This window comes from Xenopus laevis, chromosome 3L (assembly GCF_017654675.1).
Source record: "Xenopus laevis strain J_2021 chromosome 3L, Xenopus_laevis_v10.1, whole genome shotgun sequence".
In the NCBI taxonomy this organism is placed as follows: Eukaryota; Metazoa; Chordata; class Amphibia; order Anura; family Pipidae; genus Xenopus; species Xenopus laevis.
The window spans coordinates 77,405,432-77,427,991 of record NC_054375.1 but is presented as its reverse complement, the minus strand read 5'-3'; the positions used below and the strand labels follow the sequence as shown (position 1 = coordinate 77,427,991).

The 22,560-nt window shown below is 33.2% G+C and overlaps 1 protein-coding gene across 3 annotated transcripts in view; it reads left to right on the top strand.

The window, feature by feature from the left end:
• Positions 1-22,560, top strand: part of grm8.L (glutamate receptor, metabotropic 8 L homeolog) — a 435,368-nt gene that overhangs the window by 325,351 nt on the left and 87,457 nt on the right. For all 3 annotated transcript variants that reach the window (XM_041586418.1, XM_018252589.2, XM_018252590.2), the window contains one exon: positions 13,614-13,814. In XM_041586418.1, the coding sequence (XP_041442352.1) occupies positions 13,614-13,814 (201 nt within the window). The remainder of the gene's footprint in view (positions 1-13,613; positions 13,815-22,560) is intronic.

Genomic DNA, 22,560 nt, shown 5'->3' with positions numbered 1-22,560 from the left:
CTGTATCTGTACAGATAATAATACCTTTGAAAAGTGAATGTAAAACATTTGTTGAATGGAAGCTTGAGCAGAGGATATTTCAGAATATGGATATTTCAGAGGATATTTCAGAATATGAGTCTGCTAAAAGCCCGAATCTGAAAATACATCTCCAAGCTTGTAAAAAAATTCAGGGCTTTCAAGCGATTTCATGAAAAATTCAAGTGTTTATGGCATAAAACCCCAAAAATTCTTTTTTTTTTTTTTCACAAAAACAGTTTTTTAATTTTTTTCCCGATTTTAGAAAGTTTTTTCAATGATAAATACATTCATACAGTGGATTCTAGTTTGTTCTGACTTTTTTTTATTTAAAAAATCAAAAAAAAACAGATTTTGATAAATAACCCCCTAAGTGTACAGTATGTCCTGCTTACTTTCCTCTTATAGGCTGAAATGTAAACCATTGTGGAACCATTGGTACCACAAAACCTTACAACATATAGTTATAATAGTTATAGTAATAATATTTTGACTAATTTTCACCACTATTGCTCTTCTAAACAGCATATCTAGGCAGATTTATTAAATATCGAGGTGAATTTTTGAATTAAAAAAAACAGAATTTCAAGCTATTTTTGTGTACCTTGACTAGGGAATAGTCCAAATTCTATTCAAATTTATCATGCACTTTCTCTTTAAAAATTCAACTTCGACCATTCACCATCCAAAACCTGCCGAATTGCTCTTTTAGCCTATGGGGACCTCCTAGAACCTATTTGGAGTCAATTGGTGAAATCTGTTGAATTATTTTCTCTAAGGTTTGTTCTAATGATGCCTTTAACTAGCTAATATTGCTTCTTTGAACAGATACAATAAATATGTTCTATATGAAATTGCAAAGCCTTTTAGCTATTTGATATGCATATTTGAATTCTTTCAAACTCTATGAACAGCTCATAAAGTTTAAAGCATGTTAGTGGTTTGACGATTCTTTGGCTTAGGAGAAACATATCCACTATAAACCTCTATTAAATTATTTTAATGCTGATTATATGTACTGTGAAGTATATCTAAAATCAAGAAGGTGTAAAAGAAAGGCACTCTTGTGTGGCAGTTACCAAAATACATGACATTTTATCCAATATATTGCAAACTGGTGTATTTTCATGTGTTTTGTAACATTTAATAACTAGTCCACAATACTTCTGCAAATTTTATATATATATATATATATATAGTTGGCCAGCTTAAATATATTGCAATATATGGACAAACAATCCCTGTGTTGTTTAAAGGGTAAGGCATTTTTAGTAGCAGTATGCACAAAATGTCTCTGTCTTAAATATATTGATAATGGGTTGAGTGCAGAGGAATCTTGTATTTGTATATATGTATTTTGTGGTCACTGCCTCATTGCACCCCCGCCTAATGGTTTTTAAAAAATAGTGGTGAGCACAACTTTCCCTAGTTTGTTATATATATATATATATACACTGCAGAGTGCCGGCACAGCTCGTGTTAAAAAATTAGCTTTTCCTGGGTGCAGAAGGCCAAAGAATAAGCATCACGTCTAGAGAGAGGCACGCACTCACAGGACTTATGATGAAAAAAAGTGTATTTTATTATGAAAAAAAACTGCTAAAGTTTCAGCTACCACTCTAGCCTTTGTCAAATAGTGCTAGCTGAAACGTTAGCAGTTTTTTTGCTGAATAAAATACACCTTTTTTTCCATCATAAGTCTTGTGAGTGTGTGCCTCTCTCTAGACAATTATATACATATATCACACACACAATCTATAGTAGGTCTAGCACTCCCACACTGAATCATTGACCCAGGTGCTATGCTATGCTAATTATACAAACTTCATCCAAAATATAGATGAACACTGGAGATTTTTAAAAAATGAAAAAAATCTTCACTTTTATTCATTCATCTTAAAATAAAACAGACCATCTAGGTCCCCATCTAGGACCTTTCTCAAGAAATATATATGGAAGGTGGCATGAATGGGGAGGAGAATGTTGTAACAATCTGTGCTTAAAGATACAAAGCCAGTATGTAAGATGCAAAAAATTAGCACATTGCATCCATTTTTTGCACATTGCAAACTGCCTCAAAGGTCTAAATGACTCCAAGTTTGTTATTCATACATCAGAACCCCAGACACATGCAATCCGGTCCAAATTCTGCATAATTTTCTAAAAGAATAGACATTCTTTTTAAGGGGTTTATTTATTAAAGTTCGAATGCTAAAAGGTAAAAAAAAATGTTTTACTATAAAATCCAAATTTTTTGTGGGAAAAAAATTGGAATCTTTTCGAGGTTAATTATAACCCGAGGATGCAAAAAGTTCAAATCCGAAAAATACTCCATCTTCAACCTGTTAAGGTCCTGTTGGTGTCAATAGCAGAATTTGCAATTTGACAATATCATCTAAACATATCTGCCTTTTTTACAGATTTCATGAAAATTTGGACTTTTTGGGTGTCTAAAATTGGATTAGATTGTAGTTTTGCGGGTCAATCCCATTCACCCGAGTTTGAAAAATTCGATTTTTTTTTTTTTTGATAAATTTCGATTGGTCATTTTTTACAAACTCCTGTGAACTCGAAATTCAACCCTTGATTAATCTTCCCCTAATTATAGTCTGAATATCAACGGCTAGTTTTATATCATGTTGCTGCAACAAGATTGTATAACAGCTTTCATTATTCTGCATGAATACTAATTAACTCCAAATGGGTTATAGGAGGTCCCCCATAGGATAAAACAGCAATTCAGCAGGTCTTAGATGGTGAATGGTTGAAGTCTAATTTTTAAAGAGACAGTACATGATAAACTTTGCTATTCGAATTTTCTAATTTTTTGCAAATTCAAATAGAATTTGGACTATTCCCTAGTCAAAGTACACAAAAATAACTTGAAATTCAAATTTTTTCAATTCGAAAAAATTCACCTCGACCTTTAATAAATCTGCCCCTAGGTGTACAAAAAGTTTAATTACAAAACAAGTAAACTGTGTGTGTGTGTGTGTTCCTCTAATTTCAGTTGGATATTTAATTTAAAAACATTAGAAATTTAAAAATTATGTATATGGATTATAATAAATAAGAATTATAAACATAATAATAAAACATATAGTAAATATTTTTGTGCAGCTCTGCTTTCACTGTTTGGATGGATTACAGTAAGAAATATTGACTGCTATATAGACTGTAGGCAAAAAATATAATTTATTTGTTCCTTTGAGTATGATATTGATAGCAATATTTTAAACAAACTTTGCAATTACTGTTTTTTTTTTTAAATGTTTGCATTCTTTTGAATACATAAAAGGCAAAGTTATACACGGGGAGGCACATTTATAAAAGGTGGCTTCCTGCCACACTGCAATATAGTGTGTGTAAGGAGTGGCCTCTTCCTCTTTCGCCTCTGGATGGTGATCCAGCTGGGTGTGCTCAGAGGGGCTGGGTACAGCTAGGCCCAGAAGAAGGCATGTGTCCAATTCGGGGAACAGGCAACCCTGTGAATGAGGAATAGAAAGTGGCAAGTGTAGCTCCCAGTACTAGTATGCTCTAGGGGTGTAAGATAGTCAGGGTTGAGCTAAAAAGATCAGTTCTGAGCTCCAACATAGAAGTGATAGATTGGAGGTATCTCTCCCAGGCCATATTGCATGTAGTATAGGGATCCCAGCGGAGACGGAATCAGGAGAGAGTGATTGCCCTGCGGTTGATCCAGAGACCACTACCGGAATATGTCGCAGAGGTGAAGTGGGATACCTGCCAAGTCTGTCCTAAGGGAGTGTCAGCCTGTGTAAACTGCATGATGTGTGCCTGCATAATTTACTCTGATTCACTGTGATTTACTAAACCTGTGGTCACTTGCTTCGTGCATAGTAATAAACCTTGTTCCTGTTTTATTAAGAACCTCCTGGCACCCAAGTCTTTTGCTCAGTAGCCTGTTACACTACACCACACCTTTAATCTTCATTATAGCGAAGGCCCTAGCCTCAAGTGTTAGTCACGTGTAACCCATGGTCTAGTGCACTAGCTGGTGAATTAACCCCGTATGGCCCAAATAGGTGTTACAGTATGATAAATCTCGAAATCTAATTGGATTCTTTTTAAAAAAAACTCTAATCGAGTTTGAATAATTCCCTATTTGAATTTGACAGTTTTAACCAAAAATTTTTTTGAAAATTCAAATTTTCAATTCAACCCTTAGGAGCATATTTATCAAGGGTTGAATTTAGAGTTAGTAAAAACTCCCATAAACTTGAAATTCAGAAGAAATTACCAATCAAAATTTACCAAAAATTCTAATTTTTTAAACTCGGGTGAATGGGATCGACTTACAAACTCAAATCGAATTTGAATCAAATTCAATTCAAGTTTTTTCTCTGAAAAAAACTTGATTTTCAGAAAGATTGCAAACAAATCCAAATTGACCCCAGTATGTCCCCCATAGTCTAAAACAGCAATTCAGCAGGTTTAGGGTGGCAAATAGTCTAATTTGAATTCTTAAAGGGCCAGTACATTATGCATTTTGGAAATCAAATTAAATTTTTTTTAAAAAACTCGAATCAAATTTTAACTATTCCCTAGTCAAATTCCACTTAAAAAACTTAAATTCAAATTTGAAAATTTAAATTTTCACTTCGACCCTTTATAAATCTGCTCCTTAGTGTCTATATATTGAAAAATGCCTTGATTTTTATATTCTTCATGGTTACAAATCTAATAAAAGTAGGGTGAAAATAACAAAGAACACGGTCAGTAATGTTCATTTGGTGCAAGGCACTGATGAATGACAACACTCTGTGGGCTATTTATTAAAGTCTGAATGCCAAAAACTCGAACATTTTTAGTATTTTTTACTATAAAATCCGAATTTTAAGTCGAACAAATTTTCAGGATTTATTTTCCCCGAGGATGGACAAAGTCAGAATCCGAAAATCCAGCATCTCAGACCTGCCGAGGTTGTATATAAGTCAATGGGAGAAGTCCCGAAGATATCCTGATTCGTACTGGGTTTCATGCAATAATCAAAATATTTTGTGGTGTTCGGGCAGAAAATCTGAAAAATTCATACAATTCTATAAACAAGATAATTAGATGTTAAGTCACTCTCCTAAGGCAACTGAAAATAGAATGAAGATGCAAAATAGATATACTCTTTTAAAGAAATACTCACTATTAAAACAAAAATGGTGTTTGTATACATACCTGTTAAATGGATGTTAAATGCAAAATTATATCAAATATTATATGAAAAAAGTGTGTGCGTTAAAGCACTCCTAGATACTCCATACATAGCAGAAGATATCAGCACAATAGATTTAGAAACTCTACAAATTTTAATTGTTCATTGCCCCAATTATAAACATGCACAAAAATTTGTCTATTCAGCCTGTAAAAAAAAACTGTTTTCTAAGGAATTTGAAAAGGACAGTGAACTAATTTGCAGAAAGTTTCTGTAGAAAGTTATATAAAATACAAACCTCAAGTTTGCTCATCAATTTTTTTTTTACCAGTAATGTGTCCAGAACAACAATCTTCAAGCAAAGCAATTTAAATGCAAACATCATTGTTATGTGGCCAGGAACAGTTTTAGAGTAATCTGACAACTGTTTGTTCACTTTTTTTATACATTTTCATTTGTGAACGTTTCATGCCTGGTAGAAGCTATTTAATTGGCAGTTGTTTCTGACCAATCTTCTATAACTTGTTAAGTTATAGAACCTTACTACTTTTTAATAAACACGGTTAACATGTTCTAAAATTGGTTTGCGCTTTATCTGTAAGTCATTAATAGCTCAGTTGTATAAAATGCAATTAAGTACTTAGCACTGAATTGTTTTTTTATTCTGAAAACCATTTTATTCAAAGTCAACAACTGCATTCTAATGTGATTTTCACCAGGAATAAACAAAAGGGAATGTAGATGTAAGAAAGAAAGTCACATAGCAAGGTTTTAATGGTTTATATTAACGTCTACAGATTTAGGCGGTAAAACCAACTCTGAAAAATATGTATTAGATACTTATTTTGTATATAATCCTTAATTTATGGCACATTCAGGCATTTAGGTTAGAAGATGATGGGACTTTAAGTAAGCCGCATGTGCAGTGTAATTTTTTGTTGTTCTATTTTAATATACTTATAAAATTTGACATACAAAATTGGAGCAATAATCAAAAATGGTTGTATTGTTACTTTTTAATTATCGTTTCATCACCAAAAAACATTCTACTTGTAGAATGAATATTTTCTTCAAATTATTAGTTTTAATAAGTAACTTAAAATGTTCTGGAAGTAGTAAGTAATGATGAATTTTGACATCCTAAGACTTACAGTTATGGTTCATATAATTTTAGAAACAGCATTGATTCAGAGATTGGCTGTGTTGCCACAAAGTACAAACATTCACAATAAAATTATTATAGTGGACAGGTGGTTCCAAACTGTTATTTCTTTTGTAATATTCTGCACTGCACAAGAAAATATTTTTATAACATCTATAGGCAGAATGGATTGTTGTTTCCATTGATACAAAGGCTAAATAACTAATTTGTAAAAAATCTCCACATCTTGATTTCTCTATCTACCTAAAGCATGGTCAAATATATGGCGTTTGGCATTCTCTTTTAGAGGATAAGAGGGATGTCAATGTTCCTAAATTGTACTCTGCATAAACATGCTTTATTACCACAAAGCATGGCAATTTAAGTTTTGGTTCATAATTATTTGTGCACTTCAGGAAACCCAAGTATTTCACTAATTATATTCCATGTTTGGGCCTATTATACAGTGCATATACCTTTAATATACTTGTGTGCACCTATCATAGTTGCAGGTAGTTCTTCTCCATTACTGCTTCTAAGTGAAATATAAACAATCACATTGTTGGCTTTTTCTGGCAACAGTTTTTTCCACAATTGGGTTTTTTCAAGTTAGAAAGATTGAGAGAGTCAGGAACTTAGCTCCCCTGTGTTTCTATTGTGTGAAAAAAAACTACCATAAGCAAAAAACCCCCAAAGCCATTCATACTAGAAAACGCAAGTAAGTTAAGGAACTCACTTCTAACATTGTTTTAACTGAATGTGAGTATTGATCAATCATTAATCAGCGCTATAGATTAGTAATACTTTAAATCAATATACTGCAAGTTGAAAAAAATGTCAAAAAATTATAGCGGGTTATTTATCAACGGTTGAGTTTTAGAGGTTTATGAGTTTTGTATATACCTCAATTGAACTCTGGAATGTTTTCTAATTTAAGAAAAAACTCAAATGGAAAAAACTCGAAAACTCGAATGAATCAATTTTTGTGAGGGAAAAGAACTCAAATTAATCAAGAAAAACCCACCAAAAAACCCCAAACATCACGAAGGCTATTAACATCTTCAAATGGTCGAAGGGACCTCTGCCATTAACTTCTACATGACCTTGACAGGTTTTAGCTGGAGTATTTAAAAAAAAACAGAACTTTTAAAAACCAGAAACATTTTAGGTTTTTTTGACTGAAAAATACCCTTGAAAAACACACATTTTTCGAGTTAAATATAACTCAACCTTTAATAAATCTGCCCCATAGTCACTACTTAAAATGCAAGTTCTGGGGATGCACTGATTGCAACAAAATTACAAAATTATATATTTGTTACCATTCTAACAAGTTTTTTGAGTGTCCTTTATTTTAACATAATTTGGTAACCTTTGCATAATCTGCTGTGTTGTTTATCATGGACTCCAGCATTAATTCCACCTGCCTAATTTTTCTTATATCTTTAATACAGTCTGCAGTTAACTTCAGTGTTTCAGTAACCTACTTCCCTCATCTGACAGATTATACCCAATCCAGGGGCTGATTTATTAAGACTCTGTTAATATTAAGGGTTTTAGATTTACTAATGTATTTGCAAATGTGCCAAACTTTAATATTTATATAGTCAACCTACATTCTTAGGGTGTCGTATATCATGTCCTAATCGCTCTTTTACTGATTTGTGTGGAAAACAATTATCCAAATCTGTTCTCCCCACATGTGATTTGCATTAGGAGCAAGAATTGGGAGTTAGTACAAAGAACTTAATGTTCCCGAAAGTAAAGTTTTCATTAATGGAGAAAATATAAAAACTGCTGCGAATCCTTCAGCATCCTTCAAGTTTAGTTGTGCCTATTAACACAGGGGAACACTTTTGCTACCGTCACCTCTGAACCAGGCAGTAGGTCCAGGCAGTAGCTTCAGGCTTCTCACAGTGGCATGCCTCACTCTCTGCAGCATAGTTTGCTGAAAATATCGGGCACACACATCACTAGCTGAATGCCAGAAATAACGCCAGCCAAATTTTTAAGCATAATTGCATCAAATTTACATCCAAGTGCAAGCTCAACTTTGTCAATATCCACAAACAAGATTTAAAACATTTATATAATGTAAGTTATGTATGTAAAGTTTATTTTTCTCAACTAACATGACGGAGCAGGATTTAAAATGATATCTTAGAGTGACAGGTCCCCTTTAAAGCACTGAGATCCTTAGTGCCTAGAAGTCATGGCACAAAACAGAATAACTTAGCATACCCCGTGTATCGTTTTGTATTATTTTATTCAAATGTAATGTAATAAAGATGTGTTGCATTGCTTGGCAATTGACAGCTTATTCTTGATGCAGTAAGCAAACGCTGATAACAATTTTAGCTACAGAAACTTTCTAATTTTTAGCGACTTTGAGATGCATAATACAATTGCAAGTTTTTCTTTCTTAATGCACAAGGCCCTTTATTGTTAACTGTGCTCTGCTCTCATTGGATATCATCCCAGCAAAAGGTACTAATTTTATTTAAAAGTTTCATTGTGGAATGGATAGCTGAAATACTGACATGTTTGATTATTTTAGTGCTTCAAAAAAATTACAAATCTAAAAATATGCATAGTCCTTTGTTTTAATATAATGAGGATATGTATTATTTCATGTTGATGTCCAATCCAAAAATGTATGTAACAGGGTCTATATCTCTTGCAGAATCTAAACATATACAATAAAATGTTAATGAGGAGGCTGTTATATGCCGATTTAAAGGAGAGGTCTATCATTAAACTTTTTGCCTTGTTTCAATAACAGAGCACAGAAAGGAGACACAAGTCACAGTGTATAACTAGTAAAGATGAAATGCACTATTGTAAGTACCTGACCTAGCTTACATCAAAGAAATGGCTGCATTATAAATTAATCAATGGGGCCAATACGTTTTTCAAATGTGTTGACATACACTTACAAATATGTAACTATTTCTGTGTAAGGTTTTTTTTTTTACTTTTTTTTTTTAGTATGGAAAAAGTGCTGCTTATTTTGGTTGTAAGTGGTACTGTAATAGGGTGGCACGCTAAACCCTTACTCCTATTATATATCTATAAGGAAAATAATTACTATTAGATTCATACTGAACAAATTAAAAAAAAAACTAAAAATCATATACACAGCACCCAATAACATCTGGAATATTTGGGAATACAGGGTTCCTGCATTTGGATTTGCATCACCATGCCTTAAAGCTATTATAAATCATTGATATATTAAAATAAAAACCTTGGTGGGTTTCAGCATTACTATGAATTTATGCTAGTTTAGCTATCAAGGCAAAGGTATTGTCTAAATAAAAATACATTTGTAAATGATTTTACATGAAGAATTGCTTGTATAAATAAGGGAAATAGTAATTTTAGAAGTTTCTGGATAATAACTTTCTGGATAAATTTCTGTACAGTGTATCTTTTGTCATAAATGTTATGAATGTATAAATTTACAGTATGTAGGTAAACCAATAAAATTATCATTATATATTTTACCAGTGAAAATTCCTAAATCATATTAATTTCAAATGGCACATGAAGCATTAGGCTCCTGTCGCCCAATGGAATACTATGTCTGTTTGTAATGTAATTAAATGCCCTGGCTGATGGACAAGGAGCAGTGACAGCTGTGCAAAATAGTAAAATACACTTATTTGAACATTTTTGCATGAAGGTCCACCTGTCACAAATTGACTGATTGCCACATTTTTTACATTGGATGGCAATAGGGGTCAAAATTCCTTATGTGCTATTAACCTTGAGTAATACTCCTTGCTTCCAAGAGGTACAGAATGCAGTTGTCATTCATTGGCCTATATGGAGTTTTAGCAGTAATCTTGAAGAATGGCTTCTAAATTAATCATATCTGTTCTACTATATAGGTCCATGATGTCCAACAATATGAAGTATGTATTTTAAAATGTAAGATTTTTTTATTAGGTAGAATGGTTTATTATCAGAGATATATTTGCAAACTCGCACAATAAAGTGTTCTGTTTTGACCATCATATGAAAGGAATGGCATGGAATTTAGGATGTAAAGCTAGAGGAAGATTATGCCTAAAAAGTGAGAAAATAAAGAGGAACAACAGAAATAGCTCAAGGAGAAACTCATCTAAAAGCCTCCCAAGTTATTTGTTCCTGATAATTATACATTTTAAATTTTAGCAATACTTTATAGAAGCATTCAATTTAACCTGGATTCAGATTCTCTGTAGAGTTTTTTTAAGTGTCAATAAAATATGCTTAAACACCTCCTAAAATGTATTACCCTGCTGAAATACATAAGCAATTTCTTATACTGCATATAACTTTGGTTGTTAAGGGATTATATCATGTATCACAGCATAACACTGGAAACATATAAATATACTTAATTATCCCCCTTGCGCTTTCGAGCCATCATGTGTTTTGTATTATTATTTTGTTTGTATCATTTTTGTCTTTGTATTTTATTACTAATATATTATGACTTTATCACATTTTTTCTAACACCTTTACTTTCTTCTCTTCTATGTAACAGTAGAAATAGAAATACTGAACATTTTTCCTTCCTTGCTACATTTTTTGAGATAACAGATCTCTGTATTTCCTGTATTCTTTCATTTCTCAACTCTGTTGTTCTAGTGTAATAATTTGAAAGCATATGGCAAAGTAAACAAAATATTTTTGATGGTCTCTTTACCCATATGAGTGTGTGTGCATGTGTGTAATTGGAATCTTACCCTTTTACATATGTAAATGTATAGGGCCATACCCTTACATCAAGGGGCCAATTCACTAACTTCGAGTGAAGGATTCGAAGGTAAAAAACTTCAAATTTCGAAGTTCTTTTTGGGCTACTTCGACCATCGAATGGGCTACTTCGACCTTTGACTACGATTCGAACTAAAAATCATTCTACTATTCGACCATTCGATAGTCGAAGTACTGTCTCTTTACAAAAAACTTCGACCCCCTAGTTCGCCATCTAAAAGCTACCGAAGTCAATGTTAGCCTATGGGGAAGGTCCCCATAGGCTTGGCTAACTTTTTTTGATCGAAGGATATTCCTTCGATCGTTGGATTAAAATCCTTCGAATTGTTCGATTTGAAGGATTTTATCGTTCGATCGAAGGAATTATCCTTAGATAGTTCAATCTACGCCAAATCCTTCGACTTCGATATTTGAAGTCGAAGGATTTTAATTCCTAGTCGAATATCGAGGGTTAATTAACCCTCGATATTCAACCCTTAGTGAATCGGCCCCCAAATGTATACAGGTAGGAGTGCTGAGCTCAGTTCAGAGTTAAATACCTTGTTCTATGACAGGTCCTGCTTTCCTTTACACATAAAATAAAAAATAAATTATCCATTTCACCCCAAAGAATAACAGTGCATGATAAAATATTATCCAAAAGCCTGGTGCAAACGGTAAGAAGAATAAAACATTAGGAATCTAACTGGACAGTGAAAGCAAAATATATCCCCATGGATGGAACTTAAGATGTACTTCACACAGATAGTAGGCTTTGGCTATGACTGGCTCTTAATTTTAAATTACATGAATTAAAAATAATATGGCCAGTAGGGAAATAAATAAATTGCCTGTGAACAAGAATTGTCATGTTCAATTGTCCAGAGCTTTAAAGGGATTCTGTCATGATTTTTATGGTGTTGTCTTGTATTTCTAAATTACACTGTTTACACTGCAAATTATTCACTCTACCATGAAAAATTTAATTTCTGAACCAACAAGTGTAATTTTTTAAAATTTTATAATATTGGTGTGTAGGCAGCCATCTCACATAATTTTGCCTGGTCATGCGATTTCAGAAAAGCCAGCAATTTATGATGTAACTGGGTTCTGGCAGGCTGTTTTTTTCCAACTCAGTGTAACTGAATGTGTCTCAGTGGGACTTGGCTTTTTACTATTGAGTGCTGTTCTTAGATCTACCAGGCAGCTGTTATCCTGTGTTAGTGAGCTGTTATCTGTGTTAGTGAGTTGTTCTTTTGTTAGGCTGCTGGGGAGAAAGGGAGGGGGTGATATCACTCCAACTTGCAGTGCAGAAGTAAAGAGTGACTGAAGTTTATGAGGGCACAAGTCACATGAATAGGGGCAGCAGGGAAACTGACAATATGTCTAGCCCCATGTCAGATTTCAAAATTAAATATAAAAAAATCTGCTTGCTCTTTTGAGAAATGGATTTCAGAACAGAATTTTGCTGGAGCAGCACTATTAACTGATGCATTTTGAAAGTCCCTTTAAAGCACTTAAACATTTAAAGTCACGACTGCAACTTAAACCTTCAAAAAGTTCTAGTATCCCAGCAAAGCCTATTTTGATTCCCAGATTCAGTGCACCTCTAAAGGCCATATGTGCTAGTATGCTATTATAGTAAGCAGTCTGGTCTCTCTGAAAAATAACAGATACAATTGCAAAAATGTCTGAAAACATTACCAATGAATATAGTTTATGCATTGCTTCTTCAATAGACAAAATTCCCAATTTACTTAAAGTAAAAAGTGCAGAATACATTTTTCACCCAAGGGTGACAGGTCAGGTGCTTTAGAGTGTAGCAATGTTCTTAAAAAACATTTGCAGACCATTTGCCAAAAACAAAATGGTAAAAGTCTAGGACAAATGGTCTGGTTAATGCACATGCCAGCCACAATCACCTTTAAAACAGCAGATGTTCTTCTGGTTCCTTTGAGAAGCAGTAAGGGAAACAGATATTATAATGTTACATGCCAGATGCAGTGTGCAATTTTCAGACAAAAATAGCCATTTTGTAGCCCCGATTGCAGCCCTTGTACCCAGAATTACAGCATCATGGGAAGATGTAATTGCATATTCAAAGTGGGAATTTTGTCATTTCTGCTGTGCCATATGATTCTTATGAGCAAGTATGTTGTGCCTATTGATGCAACTAATTGTTGGAACTACAACAATTTTCAGTGTAGAATTATCTCCAGGGTTCGCCAGTATAGGCACTCTTGCACACTATCAGAGCCGATTGGATGAGTACATTGGCATATAGCACAACTATACAGATGTGCATTAAGCATGTTTCAATTGAAGTATCTTTATTGAATATTGTTTATATCAGAAATGTGTCTAATTTAGCATGTACTTGTGCTTGTAAACGACCCTATATACATCTCATTACTTGCATTATATCCATCATAATTTAGTTTTGGGCCACCTTAAAAAAAACAAATTTTTTGAAAGACTAAATAAGTAATAAATGATAAATAATTATTTTATAGAAAACAATAATACAATTCTCTCATTCTACAGGATTAGAACGAATTGGTCGGCATTCCAATTATGAACAGGAAGGAAAAGTCCAGTTTGTGATAGATGCAGTATATTCAATGGCTTATGCACTGAATAACATGCACAAAGATCTCTGCCCTGGGTATATTGGACTCTGCCCACGAATGAGAACTATTGATGGAAAAGAGCTTCTCAGTTACATTCGGGCAGTTAATTTCAATGGTAAGTTTAATAATCAGTATACAATAAAAATTACAATTAAATATTTTTAATTATATTTTTTTTGGACAGAAACTTTTAAGAAACACAAGTGCATTGACATAATCTTTTGTCAAATATTTACCTGCTTTTAATGTCATTTTCATAGTATAATTCTTTTTGTGAGTGTGAAAGACTTATTCTGATGAAAGATTTATTCTGATCCTAATTGCTTTACAAGCCATCAAATTGTGCAGTATTTTGAGGTCAGTTTCTTAAGTCAAAGCCATTTCATGCAAACATTTGTTCATACTGCTTTTAATACCTTTCTTAATTTAAATGAATAAAAATGTTGAGTACAAGCATTTATTTTAAATTAGACTTAAGCACTCCAGATCCTCGATAATACATCGTTCATTCATTTGCTTCTTAAAAAGCTATGGTCCAATAAAATAGGCATACTTTTTCAGTGAACCATAGCTTTTTAATAAGCAAATTATAAGATAAGGCTTGAATACACATTTGATAACTAAGCCTGATGGCCTGTGGAGCATTTTCTCACCAGAGTATTTCAGCCAGCAAAGAAACCGCTGGAACAGCTGCCAACTACATTTCTGATGGGAATGACCTGACAAGCAACAGAACTGATACTTTTCAGCCTGAAGATGTTCTAATGAAGATGTTCTAATGAATGAAGACTAAAAGGCACCACTGGTACAGGCATTTACTAAATGTGAGGCAGCAGGAGCTAGTTTTGGGATATCTCTACTGGCTGAAATTTATTTGAGATTAAACTGCCTACAATATGTGCCCCCCAACCTAATTACTACAGAATAGTGTCCCATAGATATTCAGGAGCAGTAGTACAAGTAGTACAAAACCATTGTCAAGGGAGCACTGTCCAGATACTGTACTCACAGGTAAATTCTAGCCATTCTATAAATTTCTTGGGATGATTCACATTCAAAAATAGATATGAGACATTTTTAGGAGAATGTAATAAAAGTCAGTAACGGAAAATCTATTCACAATGTGAAAATGTATGTCTTTACTCTTTTGTGAACCTGGAAACTGTTTAGTGTCAATTTCCGACAGCGGATGAATGATTGCAAATTTTACAGTTTGCGCCTGTACACAATTTGTGTAATAAAACTTCTTTCTGAAAAAGTTATGTTTGCTCCAAAACATTATGAAATCTTCAAGCACTTCTTAAAAGTTCACAATGTGCAATCAACAGTCTAAGGAAGAATATCACATTTTGAAATGCAATTTTTTATTCTTGTTTGGACTAATTGTTTTTCTCTTTGTGAAAGTTATTGTATTTCCATCTTTGTGTGAAGACCTAAAAGGGGAATCAATACAACAGATTATTTAAGTGGATGTAAAAATTGCCAGATTTTCTAACAGTCCACTAGAGAGTCCACAATTGCAATCATGCAACTTTTAATACATATTACCTTGACAAATTATATATATCCTAGAATCAATTTTTTACCCTTTAGTTGCTTTCACATTCTGCTTAATAATATTTCATATTCTAACTAGACCTACAGGCTTGGCAAAATAGTAGACTTATGCTAGCAACATACAGTACATCCTTGGTCTAAAGCAATCAAGTTCTTTGACCCAGAAAGACATAGTGCCTTGATTCAATTTCTCAACCCAAAATGATTTTTAATCTTGAGTATTCACTGCTCTCTTATCTGACCAGGTGATAGTCACTCAAAATTATTTTTTTGCTAGTTATCAATATTTAAATATCTAGCTAATAACCAGATTTGTATGAATTTATACATTTGTTGTGTATGTGAAACTTGATTTTAAGTACACTTTAAAAAATGAGGGGATCTCTATGTGTGTTGAAAAGCTTAGGCTTTCTAACTGTTATAATGTTACTAAATGTTAATTCAAAGGTGAGCTGATGCTTAAATACTCTTTAATATAGTATTTCTAATAATTCTCAAATTTGTTTGAATGGGCACCCAGTGTTATTTACAAAACATAAGTAAGAGTAATACATTTTGTAATGTATAAAATAGTTTTTGATTATGGTGGTTTATAACTTATAAAACACTTTTTGATTATGGGGCTTTTATAACTCTAATATTGATTGGTATTAAGCTTCTCAAATATTTTTTAAACTTGATTCATGAACAATTCTGATCTCAGCAAATAGAAGGCCTTACCACAAAACATAGTCTTTAGAAGTTATTTTCTGCAAAGTTAATTTTATCATAATAAAAATGCCATAATGCAAATATTTAAGGAACAGCTCACATTTGAATTAACATTTAGTAACATTGTAACAGTTAGAAAGTCTAATGTGGGAAAAGGGAATAGGGAGGTTGATCTGAGGTTTGTGCATCCTTACAGATTTGCCAGATTAAGAAGATGGAAGGGTTAACTCTGGAACAGAAGTTCTAGATGGAGCTGATAGCGAATAGCATTATTAGAAAATTTGATTTACAGATAAATGTAAAAATTTTAAATAAATGTAAAAATGTATTTACAGATAAATAAAGTAAAAAGCTTGCTGGTGCAAGGAGGCCAATAAACTATTTAAATAAATCAGACAAGCTAAAAAAGAGATGACAAGGGGTATTGCAATGAAGATTAAAATCAATCAAAATTATTCATTAAATATATATAAATACTAAAAAAAAATTGAGCAAGAAGGAGTGAGACCCTTATTAAGAAAGGAAGGTCAATTGGTTGATGAGATCAGGGAAAAAAGCAAAAATTCAGAACTGTTATTATTCTTCCATTTACACAACTGAGATCCCAGCTATTGAAGGCTTCCTTTTTAATAGACCCAATTCTAATATTATAAGTATTGGTATAAGGGTGACAAAGGAGGAAATTCAAAAGAGACTAGAACATGTAAAAGTAAACAAAAGTCCAGGACTGGATGATATTAATTTCAGGGTACCATCACAAGCTTAGCTCTGTGATTTACAAACCTCTTTACTTCATTTCTCAGGAGGTCTTGCATGGTGCTAAGTGATTGGCGAGTTACAAAGCATGGTGGTAAATGGCACAATTTCTAATTGGACCAGTGTTGTTAGTGGAGTAATGCAGGGGACTGTAGAAGGCCCTTTGCTTTTTAACTTGCTTATTAATGACCTGGAGTTGTGTATTCACAGTAAAGTACTGTTTCTATTTTTGCTGATGATACTTAATGGTGCAAAACTATACATTCCATGTAGGATGCTGCCACTTTGCACAGTGACTTGATTAAAATGGTAAACTGGGCAGCAAACTGGCAAATGAGGTTCAGTGTTGATAACTGTAAGGTTATGCATAGTATCTAGTAGAAATAAGTATAAAGCAATTGGACCTTATACATTTTCTTGAAAACAATGTGTCACTATGTATCTGAGTGGCTTCTGCAATAAAGAATTGACATTAACATTAACCCAGTCCTTAAGAGGGATATAAATGAGCTGGAGGGAGTGCAGAAACATGCAACTAAATTGGTTAGAGGGATGGAAGACTTAGATTATGAGGGTAGACAAGTCAAGGTTGGGGTTGTTTTCTCTGGAAAAAAGGCGCTTGCGAGGGGACGATTACACTTAACAAGTACATTAGAGGACATTATAGACAAATAGCAGGGAACCTTTTTACCCATTAAGTGGATCACTGTACCAGAGTCCACCCCTTTAGACTAGAAGAAAAGAACTTTCATTTGAAGCAACGTAGGGGGTTCTTCACAGTCAGGACAGTGAGGTTGTGGAATGCACTGCCGGGTGATGTTGTGATGGCTGATTCAGTTAATGCCTTTATTGGATTGGATTGGAGTGGATTGGATGATTTTTTGGACAGACATAATATCAAAGGCTATTGTGATGCTAAACTCTATAATTAGTATAGGTATGGGTATATAGAATTTATGTAAAAGTAGGGAGGGGTGTGTGTGTGGATGCTGGGTTTTCATTTGGAGGGGTTGAACTTGATGGACTTTGTCTTTTTTTCAACCCAATGTAACTATGTGACTATGTAACACAAATTAACCATAATAAAAATTAACCATAAACCAAATTTTTATTATTAGTATTTTTTTACAAATGTTCCAATCCCTATCTTATTTTTATTACAGTTTCCCATACAAACCACTGACCTTTTACTAGAATAGTCTATCACTTTTCAAGTTACCCACAATGAAAGAAAGAGTTTATCATGTTAAATGACATGGAATATAAAAGTTATTCAGATACTTCAATGATGGCAAAAAACAATGTAATTGAATATTATACAGAAAATATCTTAACATATTCATCCAATTACTGTCCAATTTGTCAGAGTTTGAGATTTTTTTCAAGCGGCAGAATTTTGGGGGGTTGACAAAAGTGAAGACTTTTTTCAAAGCAACTTTTATTATTTGCAGTTTTGTAGATCAGCAAAGGAACAGAAAAAGTTGACATTTTTCAACCTCGGTAATGATGTAACATGTCAGTTAAAGTTCAGTTTATAACCACAAGACCTTTCCTTGACATACATATCTCTGAAATGCAAAATTGACAACATTACCAAGGTTAATTACTGACACCTCCGAGGTGTCAGTGACATTACAACACCTGAATTACAGTACATTTACAAAAATATTTCCAGCTTTGCAAGCACATCTTTAAAAATATATTTTTTATAAATAAGCATTATTGATGCCCTTACAATCTTAAATAGTTTTGTTTCAAAACAAGAATACATAATCCCTTAAGTAATTTTTCAGTAAAAAAAATGCAGAGGTTTGCTTAGTAAGACTGTTAACTATATATCAGTATCGACATGTATTTATATTGTTTGTATGAGATTGTCTTTTACTTTCCATTGAGCCTCTATAAAACAAATATCTGTAGGGAAGTGCAAATAGATACTAATGTACAGTACCCTAAATCAATTATAAGTGCAACAAACTGAGTTGTTTCCTAAACCTTGGTCTAACTTACCTGAAAGTTTTTCAGCACGTTACTTTTCCAAACCCGTGTTTATTTATGAAATAAACATGGCACAGTTTGTTGCACTTGGCACTTTATTATAATTAAATAAGGTTACTGCAATACATTATATTGGAGTGTCTAGGCATGTCTAGTAGAATGGGCCAGAGAAGGGCAGCTGCAATAAAGAACACATATATCCATTATATTGATTGTACTGTAAATTGTAAGCTCTTGCAAGTAAGGCCATCAAATTGTATTATTCTCTGTAAACCCTTGTTTGTAAAATGTTTAAGTCCTTGGTCATTATAAATTAATGTATGTGGTATATAAATAAATGATAATGATGATTGTACTACCTAAGCAGAATAAATACTTTGACTAAAGAATGAAGGTATGTAAGGTATGTGATCTATAATACTGATTGAGCATACTGTACTTTACATAGCTATGGCCTGCTCAGCTAGTATACTATTGTCATCACTAGTATATTTTTGGCAGCCTAAAGTACAGTAATGCGTGATAAAAGGACCTCTTGGACAGCTAGAAGAAATTTATGGTAGAAAATCTTCATTCTAGGGCCCCCAAGAAGTACAGTTAAGGGTCTAACCTCTTATTAGTTTGCTTTTAAATAATTACAGTATTATGGCAGTCTGCTCATGAGACATATAGGGGGTTGAATGTTAGAATTTTTTATACTGCGAATGAACTTCAATAAACTTGAATGCACTCACAACTCGAATGGTATCTTATGAAGAAAAAAATAGAAAGGAAAAAACTTGATTTTGAGTTGTGAAACCCAATAACTCTAATTAATCGAGTTTTTGGTGAAAAACCCTCTGAAAAAAACTTGAACATCATGAAGGTTAAAGGTTAAAGGTTATTAACATCTATAAATGGTTAAAGGGACCTCTACCATTGCCTCCTACATGACCTTGAGAGGTTCTAGATGGTGTATTTTTGGATTCTAGCTATTTCCAGGTTTGGGGTATAATACATCTCTAAAAGTTTTTGACCAAAAGCATTACCGCAAAAACTCAAAACTTAATAAATTAACCCCATACTGTTATATTTGAGTTCCATAGTGTGTATATTGTATGTGTGTGTGCATGTTTGTAATTTTTAAATATTTTTTATCTTCTCTCTGCATTCAGACTTGTTTACACAACATATAAATGGTCAGATACAAGTGCAAGAGCACAGAAGAGTGAAAAATCATGCCTCTTAGTGGTCATTTACATGTGTATTTGTGATATTGCTGAATTAAAACCCAGTTTAAAAAAGTCTGCACAAGATGCAGAGTGCAGTGCTGTCAAGTGAAAGGAAACCTCTATTTACATACAAGTGGCATAAATTAGGTGCCTGCATACACTGGCACTCTATAATGTGGCTGTTAAAAATAATACAACATTGCTTGTGGGTGCTCATTGTGGGGCAAGATGTAAAGTACAAAATACATTCATGAGATACAGACAATATGTTGCATAGCATATGAGTACAGGGCTTCCTTGCTTATTGAATCATCTGGCACTCCTGCCTTATGTATACTAAATAACAGGTAACAAAGCTTGCATTCCAGGGAGCTATGACCCATCCACATAAAGTATATATCTAATATCTATATAGATAGATAGATGATAGAGAGATAGATGGATGGATAGATAGATAGATAGATACAGTAAATAGATAGGTAGGCATTATGTACAGAAAACAGTACAGTTCCTTGTACGCCATTATGTGAACACAAAGGGTTGTGCATATAATAGGCCTATGGAAACTTTCAGAGTAAAGTTTCCAAAATATTTTCCTAATGTCTGGACTTCATACTATTCAAGTAATCTACTGTGACCCAATCAATTTCGTTACTGTTACTGACATATATTTACAAATAGCAAATATTAAACAACTAAAACCTAGTTTTTTTGAAAACTGTAACAGAACACAAGTAACTGAATGCTGAAACTTGCTGTATTGTTTCAGAAACTGGCATCTTTAGTTATTGTTGTTGCGTACTTATTTCTGAATTTGAAGAGTCCATAATCCTGAGACAAAAACTCCATAAACATCCTATATTACATTTAGTATATAGTATTAGTAGTTAATGTCAATGTTTCTTTGATCTGATGAATGTATTCATGAAAACTCCCTTGCTTAGGCAACGGCAATTCACTAATTTCTGTTGATTGTTTTCATAAAGATAACCTTCCTACCTCAATCATAGCCAAAGAGTAATTTTCTGGATCATATTTTAATAGACTGAAATAAACAGCTGATGCTCAGTACAGGATAAAAAACCTGGCCTTATATTGCATGCATAATATTTTTCATGTTCTTATTATTCCTGCAATTAAATATGCCTGATTTGGAAAACTTACAATAATACATCTTAAAATATCAAATTTACTGATACGAGATTTAACAGAAGTAATTGAATGTAATATTTTCCCTTTATAATTTTGATGTTCTATAACATCCAAGATTGTTCACACAATCAGGTGTATGCTTAGTACATGGTATTATTAATAAAATGTTAATGAAAAGGACCAGCTCCCTATGGATTTCAGGCTTTGGCCTGTATTGTATTGTATTGTCAGGTGATGGTAAACCTTCTGCTTGAGTAGACAACACTGTTCAAAATGATCAACCACTGGAGGAATTTAAGTGTCATAACCTTTTATTGAGCAGCTGAATCTGCAAAGGTATCACAAATGGAATGGATCATTTTAAGCTTAGGAAAGCCCAATGGGACTGACAAGGTCACCCCTGACTCATTTTATGTTTGAAATTATGCACAGATGTTAGAAGTCCCCAGGATTATTTATTTATCTAATTTAGATAATGATTGACTGCAGTAAAGCTTCAGTATAACAGAACAGTTTACAGATACAGGTATAGGATCCCTTATCCGGAAACCCGATATCCAGAAAGCTCCGAATTATGGAATGGCTGTCTCCCATAGACTCCATTTTATCCAAATAATCCAAGTTTTTGAAAATGATTTCCTTTTTCTCTGTAATAATAAAACAGTAGCTTGTACTTGATCCCAACTAAGATATAATTAATCCTTATTGGAGGCAAAACCAGCCTATTGGGTTTATTTAATGTTTAAATGAATTTATAGTAGACTTAAGGCATGAAGACCCAAATTATGGAAAGATCCGTTATCCGGAAAACCCCAGGTCCCGAGCATTCTGGATAACAGGTCCCATACCTGTACAATGTTTTCATTTTACATGAAAGCCAGTGTATTAAAAATCATTTCCCCTTGATGTGTTATCATTCTTGACTTAACTATATAAGTGGTTTTTAATTAAAAAGAAACAAATCTATAGTTGTACAACTTGATTTCATAAAATAACACAAATTAGTGAATTGTGCTATGCTCTATCCGGCAAATAGTAGATAAATTATGACATTCTTAATTATTTGACCTATTGTTTCCTCAAGTATTGTATCCAATTGCATGCCTACTTGTACTGGTACACCCCCTTGTGCTCAGGACTAAGATAGTTTTATTTTATGATGTCTCTTTTATGCCAAAAAAGACCCAGGCCAACATCCAGATGTATCAAACAAATAAATCTACAGCTAGAACTATACAAGTAAACATACTGTACTGTGTCAGAGGCTGTCCTCAAAAATGTGAGAACATCTGGCATCCCTGGATAGAATTTCCTGTGACATCCACTGCCTGAAATAAATACCCAAGCCTTCCATCTTTTACTCTCTTCCATCCTTTTCCTTTACTCTTTCACATATTCCTGCCTTGAAGCTATTCTATTGTTGTTTATTAAAAAATGTTTTTTTAAATAGACAATAAAAAAATCAGTGTATTATTT